The sequence below is a fragment of the Mesoplodon bidens genome (genome assembly GCF_964165515.1).
Source record: "Mesoplodon bidens genome assembly, chromosome: 2".
In the NCBI taxonomy this organism is placed as follows: domain Eukaryota; kingdom Metazoa; phylum Chordata; class Mammalia; order Artiodactyla; family Ziphiidae; genus Mesoplodon; species Mesoplodon bidens.
In genome coordinates, this window is record NC_138177.1 from 179,149,464 (window position 1) to 179,167,234 (window position 17,771).

Genomic DNA, 17,771 nt, shown 5'->3' on the forward strand with positions numbered 1-17,771 from the left:
TTAAGAATCTGGAGAAGAAGCATAAATATGATTTTTCTTTTCTTTTTTTAAAATTTTTATTAAATAAAGGGAAAAGGGAATTCAGCTGCATGAGACAAAGACTCCAGTTTGATCAAATTCCACAAAAACTCTTCCCACCTACATGAGAGGGAGCAGCTGGCTCTCGAGGTCGCGCACACGCTCCATTTCTGCTCCATCCCAAGAGGCGAGGGCAGAGGGCGTGATGGTTCTCACAGAGCTACTTTACAAACAAACTGGAGTTGACTCTTCAGAGGAGTCTCTTACGACACTTTATTTTCAAAGATCTGAGCAGAAAGTAGGGCAAAGGGCCATGTAAGCCGTGCTGTGTGGCAAGTGGAATGTACCGGTCTGTGGAGTCGTGGCGCATAACAGAATCTGATCAGGCGTTGTATGAAGACGAGGACACACTGCCACCATGGCCTGTCCAGTTGGTGTGGATAAACTGTCCCGGTTTGTCCAAGAGTTCATAGGTGTGAGCCCCAAAGTAATCGCGCTGAGCCTAGAAAACAAGAAATGGGTTGGTTATAGGACAGATGCAGGCACGTGACCCCAGGTACCACCCAGGTTAATGTTCACCACCTACTCCAAAAGCTCACCTGGATTAGGTTGGCCGGCAGCATCTCGTGTCTATATCCATCGTAGAAGGCAAGAGCAGTGGTGAAGCAGGGCATGGGGATGCCCGTCTGCACACCAGTACTGACTGCCCGCCGCCAGGAGTCCTGAGCAAAAAAGCAAAGCCGAAGACTAGTGATTAGCTCACAGAAAAGACAACAGATTTTCATGCATAAATGAAAAAGCAGACACCCCCAGAGCAAAACCCACTGAGACAGAATTCCCGTACCACCCAGCTCTGGGCCACATACCTGGCAGTTATCCACAGCTGACTTAAAGAAGTCATCTAGTAGTAGGTTCTGAAGTCCTGGGTTTTGATCAAACGCATCTTTTATCTTTCCTAGGAATACACTGAAATAATCAAGAGGGAAAAAAATCAATGAATCTTAACTAGCGGGCTGAACGCCTGGCAGAAAGCAGGGGAAGTAAGTTGGAAGCTGACAGATACCCTCGCGAGGTACGAAGGCACCTGTCCCCCCATCCCCACCAGCTCGCTGTACGTGCCGTGAATACAGACAGCCCAGGTCCCGAGAGGTGAGGGCCGAGGGCACAACCGTGCTCACAGAACTACTTTAGACGGGGTAGGGTGGACACGCGAGTTAGAATAACTGACGTGCAGGAAGAAAGTGAGATGTGACACCTAAACCTGCCTGGTCGCCAGCGTCCCAGCGAGAGGACTCACTGTACCAGTTCCAGGGAAACCGTCCCCGAGAGCGCCCTAAGACCACGGCGCTCCCGCACGGCAGGTGGCAGGTCCCCCGACCACTCACCTCCTGATGATGCAGCCCCCCCTCCACATCAGGGCAATGCCACCATAGTTGAGGGTCCAGCCAAATTCAGTGGCTGCCTGTCTTAGCAGCATAAAGCCCTGAGCATAAGAGATGATCTTGGAAGCATAGAGGGCCTAAAGGAGGGCACAAAGACTCATCAGAACTGCGGCTGGCCCACGGCTGCCTAATCCCCCCCGTGCCCCCCGCCCCGCAGTGCAGCTCTAACGAGGACACGGTTTAGGAAAGGCTGCAAATCAGATCAACGGGCAAGCGTGGACAGACCCCACGTCCTCCCCGTGGCCTCGGGGTGTTCTCCCCACCAGTCCCACCCCCGCTGCCACTGCGGGGCGGCACCCCACCTTTCGAATGTCCTCCAGGAATGATTTCTTATCTCCTTCGAACTGGACCTTTTGAGGCCCCTTCAGCTTTTGGCTGGCTTGAATCCTCTCGTCCTTCAGAGATGATAAGCATCGAGCAAAGACCGCTTCTCCTACGTGGGGGGAGGGGGGAGATAACAAGTCACCACAACTCACACGCAGAACCCGAGGAGAAGCACACACAAGCCAGAGAAGCTGAGGGAAAAGAGCAATGGAGCACGATTTCCAGTTTTACCGCAAGCTCAAAGTCTCAACCTTCGGCCACAAAAGCTAACCTGGATCAGAAAGAACTTTCATAAAAAGCTCTAATGGTTAATTGGAAAATGAAAACTCCAAGTCAGTCTTCCAACATAAATACACGTATTCAACCTCAAAGATCACCATAAACTTCAAAGGGGAATTTTAAGGGGAAAAAACGAAGGGCAAAACCACTATTATTAAGAATTACTCAGTGTTGGTCCTCCAGTAAAGTTTCAGTTTCATTTGCGAGGACTTTAATTTATAAATGGTCACCAAAGGCTTCATTTCTTTTCTTTCGAAGCGCTAATTCTCATCACTTTGAAACAACGAGTACACTGAGACTTCACCCTTCAAAAAACTCCATTTTCTAATTCTTACAGTTTAGTTTTTGCTATGTCCATGGTCACCATTACAGTTTCACAATTTTACTTCATTTGAATAAAAAATATTTCAATATTTTTTTTTGTTTTTTGGGGGGGCTGTGCTGTGCGGCACGTGGGGTCTTAGTTCCCTGACCAGGGCTCGGACCCGCGTCCCTGTATTGGAAGGCGGATTCTTAACCACTGGACCGCCAGGGAAGTCCCCAATATGGTATTTTAATACTAAGATATTAGTATCTTAAAAATTATCACTTATAAATGCTTGCCCAATTGATACTTTATATAATTAGAATAAATTAACCATTTTTTCCCCCAACAGACAGAATGAAGTAAAACCTTTGGGAACTAACAGAGGACTTTATTTCTGAGGAAAGGGTTCTGGCCATAAACCTGAGAGCAGGTATCTCCCTGTCCTTGTCCTTGCCCGGCTCTCTGGGCTCCTGCAGCGCACACACAGGATGACTTAGCATTCCTAGGCGGAAGCTTCAGAAGACAAAAGGCAGGAAGAGGCGAGTGTGGCGTAACCCTCGGGGTTACCTAAAGATTAGCTGGAAGACTCACTTCCCCGTCAGTTCAACAAACAAGAATGGCACGCAGCCAGGGAGGAAGGCTGACTACCATCAGCTGGAAGGTAGGGTACAAAGTCTCTGAAACAAGAGAGCAGGACTCTTTTTGAGGCAGTGATGAATAAACTGCTCCCAGTTACTGTCCCCTTGGGCCCCCGCCCAGGGTAGCACTCAGATTAGCTAAAAAGCAGTCAACTTCCTTCTCTGTAGAGCTGGACTAAGCAAACTGCTTCCTCCTTACTGTGCCTGCAACTACCCAGTCCACTGTAAACACGGTCAGGCATAATTAACAGGAAACCAAAGGCGGGAGGAGACCAGGGAGGGAAAGGCAACCTATGTCTGGAAGAGCCAACAAGAAAACTTGTTTTATTACTGCAGGGGGAACCATCCTGCCAGGAGCAAAGATCAGCCTTCATGAAGCAGACCAGGAGCCTCCCTTCATTCTCCTTTTCCAATCTTGACAGAATGTATCTATTTTATTCTTAAAGAACCATCATGTAGTTTTGTTAATCCCCTTATTATTTTTGTTTTATTTCTGCTTTTTATTATTTCCTTCTCTCTACCACTTTTTGAGTTTGATGCTTAGCTCATTAAGATAAGATAAAAAACATGGATGGGAAGGATATACACTCACTTCAGGACAGTAGTTTTCTTCTAAAAGAAAAAGGGGGGGCTTCCCTGGTGGCGCGGTGGTTGAGAGTCCGCCTGCCGATGCAGGGGGCACGGGTTCGTGCCCCCCTCCGGGAGGATCCCACATGCCGCGGAGCGGCTGGGCCCGTGAGCCGTGGCCGCCGAGTCTGTGCACCCGGAACCTGTGCTCCGTGGCGGGAGAGGCCGCAGCAGTGAGAGGCCAGCGTGCCGCAAAAAAAAAAAAAAAAAAAAAAGAAAGAAAAAGGGGAAGGAACTTAGGAAAAGAATATTAAAGGACTGGAAATGCGTAGGTAGTATTTTATTCCTCAAATATCTGAGGAAAAAACCTCGGCAAAATAGTTATAAATGTTGAGTACATAAACTTTTATTATTCTGTGAACTTTTGTATGAAAAATTCCATTACAGTTAGCTTCCCTATTAGAAAGATCTTAGGTCATTGACTATAATTTAATCACTTATGTTAAAACGACCCCCAAAGTCAAACTGGACAAGACAGGTAGTAACTTTTGAATTTATCTCAAAGCTCACATGCCTGACAGAAGGATTATAAAGACGAGATTCAAAAGCAGCTTCCGCCTCTCTCACACCGTCAACTTACTCAAGTGCAGGAAGAGCAGACCGCGCTCAGAAAGCCGACTAGGGTGGAACAGATTCTCTGAGGGATCTGGTAACTCTTAGTTGCCAGAAAGACACCAGGGTCAAAACAGCGAGAGGAAAAGGTTCCACCCAAAGCTGAGCATTACCGATGAGGGTGACGGGGACGCCGTACTCCAGGGCAGAGATGGCGGTCCACTTCCCGGTGCCCTTCTGCCCCGCGCTGTCCCTGATCTTTGGCAGCAGGTGTTTGCCGTCAGTATCTTGGAACCTGAGAATATTGGCTGTGATCTCAATCAGGAATGAGTCCAGCTCTGTCTTATTCCATTCCTCAAAGGCCTGTGTGCAGGATGTGAAAGAAAACAATGTGGGACAACCTACGATTATACCGCAGATGCTCCCTTAACTGATTCATCCCTTTCCCGTGTAAATACTGACCAATGCTCACAATCTGCTCAGAACCTGAGGCTTCCAGGCTCCTCTGCAGGACACCCGAACACTTCTGCCACCAGCTGAGTTTTATGCTAACCAAGAGTCAGCTGCTTCTGATTTCAACCTGTTCATGCTGATTTTCTGGTCATCAGGCCAGTGCTTTCCTCAGAGCCAGGTGTCCCCTCACCTCACTTGGGTTTTCGTACACTTTCCTTGATCACCTGATCTAGAGCAGCCTCTTCCTCCCGTTTACTTTTCTTTATAATAGTGATCACGAACAAGTTTTATATATTCAGTCATTACTGTCTGTCTTTCCAAGGTCCATGAGGGCAGGGACTTTGTTTTTTCCACTAATATATCCCCAGCATACAACAGTGCCTGGCACTCATATTATGTAAACCAATTAAATATGAACACAAAAAGAAAAGCAATGTTTCTATGAAAACTAAGTCAAACTGTTTTGGAAAGAACACTAAAGGCAAGTTAGTGAAACAAAACAAGTGGGGATGACACACTTTTTTTTGGGGGGGGGGCCACACCACATGGCTTGTGGGATCTTAGTTCCCCAACCAGGGGTTGAACCCAGGCCCTTGGCAGTGAGAGTGTAGAGTCCTAACCACTGGACTGCCAGGGAATTCCCAACACAAATTTTAAAATTAGGAGGGAAAAGAATGTAAAAAATCTGGAAGGATTCTGCACTGTGTGCCTTGAAAGTGTCTTTAAATCATGTTCCACTTGAAATAACTGAAACTACAAACTCTAGATGATAAGCAAGTTGATTAGAATGCTCATCAGCAGAGCCACACTTCAAAGAAAAAGGACCTGGCTCTCCATGAAATGATGGGTGATTGAACGTACCTTCCTATATTTTCAGTTAAAATAAATGTATGCCTAGTTAATGATGCTAAAGTATTTAGAGAAAACAGTACAAATGTCTGCAGTTTACTTTGAAGTGTATTTTTTAAAAAAGATAAAACTAATAGAGGGATGGACAGATATTTGACAAAGTAAGCAGAGTAAAATGTTAATGGTAGAATCTAGGTTGTGTGTATGTAACTGATCATTGTCCAGTTCTTTCCATTTTGTTGTATGTTTGAACATTTTCATAATAAAATGTTGGGGAAAACGCTTATGTTTCCCAACTTTGACTACCTTTTTTTTGAATAGCTGTCTAACAGCCAGTCCCACCTGGATCAGAAAAGCGAGCTTCTGCTGCACCTCCCACATGGTACCAACAGAGGATCAAACGAGACCAGGCAGTTAAGTGACACAGGCCTGACACACAGTCAGGGTCCCTGAGTGGGAGAGAGGATTACACCAAGAGTCTCTGGGAACTTCTGGCTTAGTGACTGGCTATCAGATTTTATGGTCCTGTTACTGAGAGCTTCCCTTAGATTAGGCCGAGTCCATCCAGGCCACCAGAATGACCAAGGGAAAAAGAATGAGGAAGGACTTATCGTCACCAGCAAAGCCTTCTCACCTGAGCAGCGCTCCCCGCCCAGGGCCCGGGACTCACCTTTGCCATCTCCTTGTGCTCCATGCCCAGGACGTCTTTCATCAGGTGGTAGGCCTCGCAGATGAGCTGCATGTCTCCGTACTCTATCCCGTTGTGCACCATCTTCACAAAGTGTCCTGCCCCCTCGTCCCCCACCTGTTAGAGCCACAAGCGCCAAGAGGCTTTCAGGGAGCCAGGAAATACACCAGAGACGCCCACATCCAGTTCTTTGGCAAGGCTCCCTCCCCATACAAAAAATAACAAATACGAACAAATATTTACAGTATTTTCAAAAGAAGAATCATCATATAACAACCCAACACAAGCCTCAATCCAGCACGATGCTATTGTAAACTAATTCCAAATTCATTCCTTTAAAGGTTTTTCAAAATCCCCAAATTCACTGTTAAGTACCCACAGGTCTTTAGCCTACATTTTCCATTCTTTCTCATTGTTATTAAAAGTAACTCCCCACTCCCCAGCCCCCTCCCACAAGTAAAAGGAGTCTTCTTTTTCCTGAAGTGATTTTTCTAGCAACCGCAGGTGAAAAGAAGCTGGCTAATTAAATCACTTGTACTTTAAACAATATATAAATGTACTGTAGTTGTAATGGCCACAGAGAGATAAAATGACCTCAGATGCAAGGTCTGCCCTCAACCTTGTAAGCCCAGAAATGTGTTCTTGCCAGGGTCCCACAACTGACAAGGCACTGATTTCTAATAATGCCGGCAAGATGTATACAATCAGAATACCAGTCTGTAAATTTATGATGAGAAATTTAACTACGTATCTTAATGGTTACAAGTGTTAGTCTGATCAACACATTCTGTCCCTGTGGACAAGCTACTTGGGAAGCCAGATTATCTGAAAACTGGTTGGAGGGCAAGGAGTCAGAACAAGGAGAGTTCTGTAGTCAGACACTCCCGTCACCACGACAGGGATATGCCTGCCGGTGGACCAGCGCTGGCAGCACTGCTGGGGTGGACACTGTCACACTGCCACCCTGACATAGAGACTTCCTCCGTCCCCCATTCTGATGTTGACACTTTCTTTGGCCTGAAGTAACATGGCCAGTAACACCTTGCTTCACCCCTTCCTTCCTGCACCTTCAAAACCGAGCTAAGGGGTGCCTGCTTTTAGTATCTATACCAGTTTTTTCTTTTCAGTAACCTAAGAGTAAGGCTTGGGGTTATGGAAAGTCAACAGGAGTTGATCAAGATACAAAGGCAAGTACTGTTAATTTCCTCATGATTATGTCCTAAATGTATCTAAGAAGAAGTTACTGTCACTGTACTTTTTTTTTTTTTTTACCGCAGCAGTGTATTGTCAAGGAACAAAAGCTCCCTTCCCAATCCTTCACACTAGTGACACAATTACTCAGTCTTCTAAATCACAGCACCAGCGTCTCTCAGCGCTAAGCAGGTTCTGACTGAACTCAGTGATCACTGGTCAAAATGTAAGGAGCGGCTTAGTCACCAGGCGCTGTCAGGCCCGGGGGGAGGGCTCCCCTCATCCCCCGTGGGCCCAAGTCCTCATTTCTTCTCTACCTTTTATCTCATATAAAACAAAACTAACATCATAAAAATGGCACGTAGAATAAAATTCAAGGGGATCAGGAGCTAAAGAGAACCTGGAGGTCATCCAGTCCAACCCCCATATTTGACAGGTGAGAAAACTGAAGCCCATGGAAGAAAATGACTTGCCTAATGTCACACCGCTAGTCAGTAGAGAGCCAGAAAGACAACGCAGGTCTCCCCTGCCTAGTGTTTTTTTTTTCATCTATGGGATGGACTAAGGCTGTAACAAGGGATAAAATTTATTTTACCAGCAACACAAAATATAGGAAGGGAAAGAATGTGCCTCGGCCTCCTTCACATTCAGTGAGGGCAAAGAGCTGCAGCTTACTCTGTTCTAAGCACAGAACACCTACCCCAGGGAGCAAACTCCACTTTTGATTCTGACATTCTCTCTTTTTTTGTCCTCCCCTACCCCCTTAACATTCTTTCTTTCTTTTTCGTTTCTTTGTGTTTTTTTTGGCCACGCCATGCAGCTTGCGGGATCTTAGTTCCTCAAGCAGGGATTGAACCCAGGCCACGGCGGTGAGAGTGCAGAGTCCTAACCACTGGACCACCAGGCAACTCCCTTGACATCCTCTCTTTAGCCATGAAGTAACATGGCAAAGAAAATCTTACTTCACCTCATCCTTCCTGTTCCTTTTTTAAGGAATCCATAGTTTAGATGAATTGACAAGGGCTGCTTTTAATATCAACCTCCAATGAAGATACAAGGACATGTACAATTGATGCCTTTTTGGCATCGGCTGTGCTAGCGACATAAACACTGACGAGCTTATGTCACAAAGCAAACCGCTGGGACCACGGTGATCCTTGCTCTGCCCCGGTCATGTCGATGCCCGTGGCGCCAACAGGCTTCAGGGGGGCCCACAACATACCCAGTCACAGCAGGGTTCTCCAGTTCCCACTTTTGCGGCGATGCCTTGGAAGATGGCCTTGATGTGGGGCCTGTAGGAAGGAAGTGGGTGGTTCAGCTACTGACGAGGGGAGGCCTGGGTCTCCACAAAATTCTCAAGGACTCCCCTCCGCCCCCCAATTGTTTCCTTTCTAGTGGGTGGTGGAGTGCCCACAAAAAAGTAATGAATAAGCTAAGTCCTCAAGGTAAATCAGTCAGAGGCTGCGGACTATCTCATTTGAGACAGGAGACAAAAAGGCTGGGTAAGAGGGTCAGCAAAGCCCCAGAAGAAATTTCTATTGCACTATCAGAAGAAGCTGTGATTCCAAGCTGTTCCTGTAGCAACTGCTTCTATTAGTCTGGATGCATGTTATCAAGCACAGCAGGTTTCTGGACAGTAAGAACCATGCAACATTCCCAAGAGCTACATTCCTTATCATCCAGAGAAAAAGCAACTGTTCTTCATTCCTTCCCCGCCTCCCCTAGGCGCACAGAGTAACTCCTGACGCTGTTCCCTACTTTCTCCTCACTTTTGACCAATAAAGCCTTCTTCACAAAAGGGTTTTGGTAAAGACACAAAACTTGACAGGGCTGCAAAGTGAACGCTCAGGAGGAGGGGGCTAGGGTAGCTACATCTTAAGCTTTTAGAGCTTCCCTGAACTTTGACTGATTGTTTCAGGTCAAAGTACCATTTCTGCTTCTAACAGGTCAGTGTGAGAAAATGTATTAACGAGAACTAGAGCACCTCTGTGTATCAGACTTTTTCATGTGTATTGTCTGCATTTGTAACAGCCCACTTAGCGGTACCCCAAAATAAATATTTTTAAGTTTCTGAGAAGCAGGAAGGCCTCTATTTCTAGACTTTAACATACTGAAGAGAACTCCCCAGACTTAATCATTAGGGAGGTAATTAAAAGACTAATCTTCCCCAGTCAACCCCTCACCTTTGGGGATTAGGTTTGATCACTCCTTACTTTAATGCCTAATATAAGTCTAGAATATTCGGAAACCAACTCACTCGGAAAAGCGCGTTACCTTCCCACGTCTCCCTCACAAGGATCCTTCCTTTTCTATTTCTTTCTCTTCTGCTCCGTCCCTCTATCATCCTCTGTCTGGCTTTCTCTCTTCCTGCAGTCTCAGCAGCGGTGTTTCCTTCAGTCTACGTTATGTATAATTAATTACTTGCATCTTTTCATTTTAATCCTCTATCCTGCTCATCACCCACAGCCTATGCCTTATACAGCCCTCCTGCTACATCATCACCAAAGCATCCCCCCTTCTGCAGCCAATGCTTCCTCTTATACACAGCACAGTGAGCAGTGTAAAATTCGTTTTTTCCCCAGTCAAATAAAAATTTTCCACCTTATTCCCTGGGACGAAGAGGCCCTGTCTGATTTTGCCGTTACTCACAATGACTAAATACACCATATATGAGTTGAAGAGGCAGACCTTACTCCTAAGTCCAGACAGTGCACAGGACATTATCTGAGCTGCCTCATTAAAGCCTCTGAACCCTTGAAGCCTATTTAGAACTTCCATTACTGGTACTAGAGGAAATAACAGAAGAAAAAAGGAAAGGAGGAACACGCACACGCGTTATGTCAAAGCAACAAAATGTATACATGAAAGAAGTATTTCCATCATCTCCCATCTCCAACACTCAGACTGCACAGAGGAGATCGGGTGGCAGAACTGCTCACAGCTCTCCCGTTCTCAAGGTTCAGGCTCCCCGTGTCGACGCACGGGGGGTGCCTTTGGTACTCACCAAGCCTCTTTGTTCCCTCCTGGCATAAGAGATGGGCCATACCGGGCGCCATCCTCTCCGCCACTAACTCCACTCCCCACAAACAGGATTCCCTTGGCCTTGAGGTCTCGACACCGTCTCTACATGAGAGAAAAAGAAGTTCGTCATGCTTCCCTAAAATCAGTTTCTCCCACTGAATGAGAAGAGGTACAAGACAGGTATGGAGATCCCACATTTGACTTAAATGACCCAAGGATCAACGAATAACCTGGTCATTCAAGAAATTTAATCCCCTTTCTGACTTACTAATCCCCTGTTTGGGAAGTTTAAGATGGCTACCCTGTCCTCAAAGGGAAATAATAAAGCTAAACATACATTCTCATTTTACAGGAAAAGACCTTGTACAGTAAGACTCAATGAAGAGTTGGTTTAATACAAGCATGATTTATGACTATTTGACACTTAGATGATACAGGGACTTCTCCCAGCACACGAGACCATCAGCATGGTGGTGCTCACCCACATTGCACACTGATGTATCACGGAGTGGCAGGACAGGAAGGGAAGATTAAGCACAAACGCCCAGCCTGCCATACCTAAGCAGCAGTCATTCTTTTGAGTTACGTGTGTGACCAATGAGAACCTCATCCATCAGGTGTGTCTTGATGGCCAATCCCAAAAGAGCACCACAGAAAGACATCTACTCTTCTGTCACATGTACAATGCTGGTACTTTCTTCTAGAATGTTCTCAGAACCTGGAAGAATGTGGACTGAAGAATGCTTACCGTGGTATCCCTATATTCAGAATTTCCTCCATCAATGATGATGTCACCAGTGTCCAACAAGGGTACCTGTAACCAGACACCAGCATTAAGGTGGACCAAAAAAATGAAAGATAAAAATAAATATAGCTTGACCAATTAAAGCAAACAAGAATTTATCCCAAATAAACCCTGTCTGAAAGTATACATATATTATTTAATCTTCAACAATCCTCTCTGGGGCTAGAGCTAGACCCTATTTAAAAGCTCAGGGCTAGCAAACCCAGTCAGAACTCTCCACAACCGAAATAATTTTTTAACTAAGATTTTTTTTTTTTTTTTTTTTTTTTTGAGATATGCGGGCCTCTCACTGTTGTGGCCTCTCCCGTTGCGGAGCACAGGCTCCGGACGTGCAGGCTCAGTGGTCATGGCTCACGGGCCCAGCCGCTCCGCAGCACGTGCCTCGGACCGGGGCACGAACCCGTGTCCCCTGCATCGGCAGGCGGACTCTCAACCACTGCGCCACCAGGGAAGCCCTAACTAAGATTTTTACAACAAAACCTACTTGGAAAATTTTGTGTTTCCAATGTGTACCACCTGCCTGATATTTATTCCTAGATTGGATTAGCTCTAAAAGACCTATAAAATCTCTGCCTAGAACAGAGTAGGGGTCCAGTAAATATCAAATGGTTTTGTGTATGGATAAACAATTTGATCACCACCACTTGGAGATGGCAGCAGGAGACCAAGCCTTGAACAAGAGTATCTTCCTACGCCACACCAGTCAGGCTGGCTTTATCACTGTATTCATTATTCAGTCTTCCCCAACAAGGCTCTGGGTGACATTACTTAAATATTGTCCTATGCTGAAGAGTACTCTACCATTTTTCAGTCCATTCTGTCTGTAGCTGACCATAGGCAGCTTGGCATCTTACTACACAAAGTGTGGTGTGTGCTTTATCACAAGTTCTTCCTTTCTAGGTCTTTTTTTTTTTTTAACAGTAGCATACTGGTTACAAATTCCTCTCCCTGTAGAAACAACCCCACTGGTAACATTACTCCTCTGGGAAAGGAATGTTCATCCCTTTCCTTTGTTTATTGTTACAACACTTCCAAATAGCTAATGCCTTGGTTTTTTCAGAGCTGATACTGTAGAACTGTTTTTCAGTATCTACGGGGTTGGCCAAAAAGTTCTTTCGATTGATGAATACGTTGTTCAATAAAGTTCTTGGTGAAGATGAAAAATGTCTTTGCAGGGCGCTGGCAATGAGGTTGTCTCCGTTTACTGATGGTGGGGGCAACCCTCCTGGTTAATACAGTGTGATCTTCCCCCAGAGGTATGTTGAGGAAAGGGGCCCTAGAGGCGTCCCCCCAGAAGCTTATAGCAACAGCGCTTTGACCAGAAGCTGCCGGGCATGCTTCCTGGGGAAAAGGCAGCTGTCCCTTCGGCCCCTCCTCTCCCACAGACACCCCAGTGGAGGAGTGGCCATCAGGCCTCCGGTGAGAACAAGTTGGGGAGAGTACAGATGGTGGTGACCACGAACAAATGGGTCCACTATCCCCTGGCCCTGAGGTGGTGGAAAGCCTAAATAAGGGGTCAGACTACAATGTGTCGAAGAACAAAGATCAGCCCCTCTGTGACGCAAACACCCCCTCAGCTGATGATCAGGGACCAGAACTGCACTGAGGCAGCCACTTACCACAGCACGGCCAGCACCACCCAGGTGCCTACTTTCTTCTTCCAAAAAAAGATACATTTGCTAGGACTCCCTAAGGGGATCTCTTGTCATTTATATTAAATGATACAACAATTTGAGAATTGTTGCTTTATAGGAATACTGAGAAAAATGAAACCTATTTCTAAATTTGGACAGTAAGGTTTAATAGTGACTAGCACTAAACATTCATAATATACAATCAAAACTATAAGTGTTTTTTTTTTGAATACCAAAGATAGAGCTCACTGAGATTACTACTGTTTCTATTCTGGTTGATAATGAATTCTTATGGACGTGTCTCTTGTCCTCAGAATTTTATATACTAAGAATTATTACCATTTGAGGGTATGTTTTTACTTAATTGGTGCCAGTCAAGTTAACCAACACTGAGACTTTTTTTTTTTTTTTTTTTTTGCGGTACGCGGGCCTCTCACTGTTGTGGTCTCTCCCGTTGCGGAGCACAGGCTCCGGACGCGCAGGCCCAGCGGCCGTGGCTCACGGGCCCAGCCACTCCGCGGCATGTGGGATCTTCCCGGACCAGGGCACGAACCCGTGTCCCCTGCATCGGCAGGCGGACTCCCAACCACTGCGCCACCAGGGAAGCCCAACACTGAGACTTTTAAGCCACATTTTGTCAGAACTGAGCAGATCATATCCAGAAATTGAAAAGGGACAAAATTTCTTAAGCAAAAAGAAGTGAGGGACTCCCCTGGGGGTCTAGTGGTTAAGAATCCGCCTTCCAATGCAGGGGATGCGGGTTCGATCCCTGGTCGGAGATCTAAGATCCCACATACCGCGAGGCAACTAAGCCTGCACGCTCTATAGGCTGTGTGCCAGAACAGAAGACCCCGCGTGCCGCAACTAAGACCCGACGCGGCCACAAAAAAAAAAAAAGTGAAATAGCTAAAGGAAGGGAACGAGAGACGTTCTGTCACACGAGTAGCAGCGGGGAGAGAGCTGGCCTCACCAGTTTTTTAATGAAATCATCGACGGCCTGACCAGCCTTCACAAGCAGAATGATCCGCCGAGGTTTCTTCAGCTTGGAGACCATCTCCTCCAGGGAGTGAGCACCAACCACCTTGGTGCCCTTCGCCTCACTGGCCAAGAAATCATCAACTTTGGAGACTGTCCTATTAAAAGCACAGACCTAGAAGGACAAAATGCCTGATCAGGAGATCTGGGACGTACAAGACCTTCAGACTGAGGACCAAGTGACAGTGGAATTTCTATGCAGCCCAAGGTTTTGGGGAGGTAGGACCCTGATTCTACCTTTTCCCCACCCAAGTGCTGACTGATCACCGTAAAGTTAATTTTAATAGGATGAAAAGGCAAAGAACTGAATATAGGATAATGTCAACTGCCCAAAACTTATCAGGCTAGATAGAGTCTGTGGCTATTTGGTTAGGACTCAAATCTGGGAACAAGCTAGTTCCAGACTGTTATCTTCTGTCACTGATAATCCTGTATCTAAGCCAGTTTAGTATTCACACCCGAACGTTTCACCAGATCCCATTAGGCAATAAAGTCAGAAATCTATACTCCCAACGGGATTTCTCCTCCTTAGGATACCAACAGGTTTATTCAAGGCTGCAGAACTGACAGAACCTGCAGATACATTTAGCAGGACTCTCCTTCCGCAGAGAATTGTGGAGCTGCCCCTCCCACACCCACAGGTAAGTGGTGCTTCTCGATCTCTTGCAAAAATGTCCTAAGCAGCAACAGAGCACATATAAAGAGAACCATGTTCCAGGTTATATGGGTTCTTCGGAATCAGAACGGTCACCAGCACTCAGACCAAGGCAACAAGAACCCGTAAGGGAAGAGTGTGCCCCTCCTAACTTACCACAAAGCCGTGGTCGTTCATGTTCAAAATTAAGTTCTGGCCCATGACAGCCAGTCCAATCAGGGCAATATCAGCTCTGAAAGACGGGAAAAGGAACAAAGGAAACTGTCAGTTGCACTTAATTCATTCCAAGTCAGGGACCCAGAGCTTTCTAGCTTTTGCTGTGACTGATAACTCGTCTTAACTTTCCTCTAACCCCCTACTCCCTTTTGCACTTTAGACTCCGGGCTTGCAGCCTTCCGTGAAACTCGAGGCGGGCCACCCCGCTCTGCCACTTAACGGGTCCTCATGTTCTCCTGGGCCAAGCAAACATGCCCGCAGGAGGGGTCCACGGCACGAAGCCTCTTCTGCGCTCTAGCGGAGCTGCGGACGACTCATTCCAGGCCTCCCGTCTCCCACAGCGGGGCCGTCCAGCGGCCCGGGCTTCCCGCGGCCACGCCTGTCCCCTCCCCTCCCGCCCTTCCTAGGAACCGGATCCGCCTGCGCCGCCGCGAGGGGCAGAGGGGCTGGGTCCGAGGAAAGGCGAGGCCGCGGGGCTGGCTCGGGGTCTGGCGGCTCCCTGGAAGGCCGGGGCTCCGGGCGCACGAGGCCGGGCTCAGGCGACCCCCGGCGCGAGGCGACGTCTGGGGCGACTCCGGCCTCCGCGTCGGCCCTCGGAAAGTTCCCCGGCCGCCCGCGGGCGGTCACTCACTGGGCCATGGCGGCGGCGGCAACGACGGCGGCGGCGGCGGCGGCGGCGGCGGCGGCGGCAGAGCGGGCGGACCGAGGACAGCCGGCGAGCAGCAAACGCGCGGCGCGGACGACCGGGACTGAGTCCCTCTCCGGCTCGCCTCCCGAGGCCCAGGCCGCGGCTTTCCAGCGTCGGCCAATCGCAAGGAAGGGGCGGAGCCACGTAGCCACGCCATTGGTCCGCCCCGGCGCCTGTTAGACCACCTGAGGCAAATGGACCCGCCCACTCCTAGGGCTGGCTCAGGAGAGCGCCGAGCACATCGATGCCATCTCCCCAAAGAGCGCGGGGGCGTGGCGCAGGCGCGGGACGCGGGGAAAGGCGGAGGGCTCGGGCTCTGGCTCGGGGCAAAGGACACATAGGTCCTGGGCTGTGCTCCGCGGCTCGGTGCGGAAGGGTGGTGGCTCACGTCGGGCCGCGCTTTCTAGTGCAGCGGGCACTTGGACGCCTGTTGTCCAAGGGTCCATCACTCCTTCCTCCCATCGCTGCGGTGCACTCTGGGGTTGATGCGTGAAATTGCCCCACCCGGGCAGGGTCCGAGGTGTATTCTTGTCCGTGGGCACGTGTGATGGGTGCCAGGAAATGCTGCTCCTCACCACGACCTTGTGTGGGAGACGTTTTTGCAGGTGGAGAAACAGGCTCAGAGAGAGCAAGCTGGGAATGTCCTTGCTGGGGCGCGATGTGGCCCGGCTTTGGAGGTCGTGTCACTGAACCCCTTCCCGTACAGCTGAGGAACTAGAGGCGACGTGCTGGTGAATGGCGGTCCAGGGCATTAAATACGCATCTCCCACGTGCACGGTCCACAGTGCACGAGGCATCGTAACTCAGCCCTGAACCCTGCCGCCTCCGGTGCAGATGCTTGTGAACAAGGCTTAGCTCCTCCGGTGCGTTTTACGGTTTTTGCTTTCTGTGAATGCTTCATGTCACCTAACAGTGCCTTGCACATAGTAAGCGCTCAACAGATGTTACATTACTAGAGTCACTGCAGCTAGTTAACGGCTAGTTAGTGGCCCAGTTGTGACCGATTCAAGGCCAAGGCTATTTCCATCGCACCAATTGCACAGGTTACTTTGTAACATAGGTTTTAACAGATACTGTTATAACTTCCATGTAAGCAAATGTCCCACTATAGCCGGGGTTTTTGCGTTGTGTGTTAATTAAATCACAATGTTTTTAAAGTGCAATTGTGGAATCTTACTCTGAAATTTAAAAGCGATATCACAGTCCACTTTATCTAGTATGTAAGTATTCTACATTAGGGTTTCTCTACTAGAGACATTCTTTATGCAATTTGTTCTTTTCCTTGAGTTGCTTCCACATTTGCCTGTTTTGCACCAGCCAGACCTTGCACTCCTGAGGGTATAGTTTTTCTTTTCTTTTTTATGCTCCCATTGCCTGGCTCGAGGCTCATGAGCTGTGGATGACTCACTGCACAGATACCCAGGGAGGGCCAAGCTTAGCACAGAACTTCCTCCTGTGGGCAAGGGAGGTCCCTGCCCCATGTGTTCCGTTCTTCACTTCTTCTTCCTTCTGCTGCATGCAGAAATGGGTAGCTGTAAGCAAGCCTAATATTTATTTTAAAGCTGTAAGCGAGGTGCCCAGCTGCCCTCAGCACTTCCCTGAATGGGAAAGTGAGTAGGGAGATGTGAACTGATAAGCTAGGCAAGCCAGAGAGCAGGAGCTGACTGCCACCGCGAGCCCTGCACTGAGACCTGGGCCTTAATCCCAACTCTACCAAAACAGGTCACTCCGTAGCTTTGGATGAACCAGGCTGGCAGGAATCTTGGAGCTCTCCCACCCCAGTGTCCCCAAACTCCAGTGTGCAAGGAGGCTTATTAAATGTGAATTCTGATACCACAGGTCTGGGATAGGCCAGATGTGCATTTTATCAGGACCCCCCCAGGTGATTCTGAGTGCTGGAGGAAACAACTCTCAAAGGGTGGTCAGGGGGCTTCCCTGGTGGCGCAGTGGTTAAGAATCCACCTGCCGGGCTTCCCTGGTGGCGCAGTGGTTGAGAGTCCGCCTGCCGATGCAGGGGACACGGGTTCGTGCCCCTATCCCGGAAGATCCCACATGCCGCGGAGCGGCTGGGCCCGCGAGCCATGGCCGCGGAGCCTGTGTGTCCGGAGCCTGTGCTCCGCAACGGGAGAGGCCACAGCAGTGAGAGGCCCGCGTACAGCAAAAAAAAAAAAAAAAAAAAAAAAGAATCCACCTGCCAATGCAGGGGACACAGGTTCGAGCCCTGGTCCTGGAAGATCCCACATGATGCGGAGCAACTAAACCCGTGTGCCACAACTACTGAGCCTGCGAGCCACAACTACCGAACCCGCGTGCCACAACTACTGAGCCCGCGCACCTAGAGCCCGTGCT

At 48.3% G+C, this 17,771-nt stretch overlaps 1 protein-coding gene across 1 annotated transcript; it reads right to left on the reverse strand.

Moving 5' to 3' along the window:
- Positions 1 to 26: 26 nt before the first annotated feature.
- Positions 27 to 15,503, reverse strand: PGD (phosphogluconate dehydrogenase). The gene is made up of 13 exons (XM_081226746.1): positions 15,366 to 15,503; positions 14,675 to 14,750; positions 13,799 to 13,978; positions 11,138 to 11,203; positions 10,373 to 10,491; positions 8,591 to 8,660; positions 6,160 to 6,294; positions 4,361 to 4,550; positions 1,763 to 1,893; positions 1,404 to 1,537; positions 885 to 984; positions 618 to 740; positions 27 to 520 (listed from the first exon to the last, which is right to left on the reverse strand). The coding sequence occupies exons 1-13, from the start codon at positions 15,371 to 15,373 to the stop codon at positions 401 to 403; spliced, it is 1,452 nt and encodes a 483-aa protein (XP_081082872.1). The 5' UTR covers positions 15,374 to 15,503; the 3' UTR covers positions 27 to 400.
- Between the last annotated feature and the right edge of the window lie 2,268 nt (positions 15,504 to 17,771).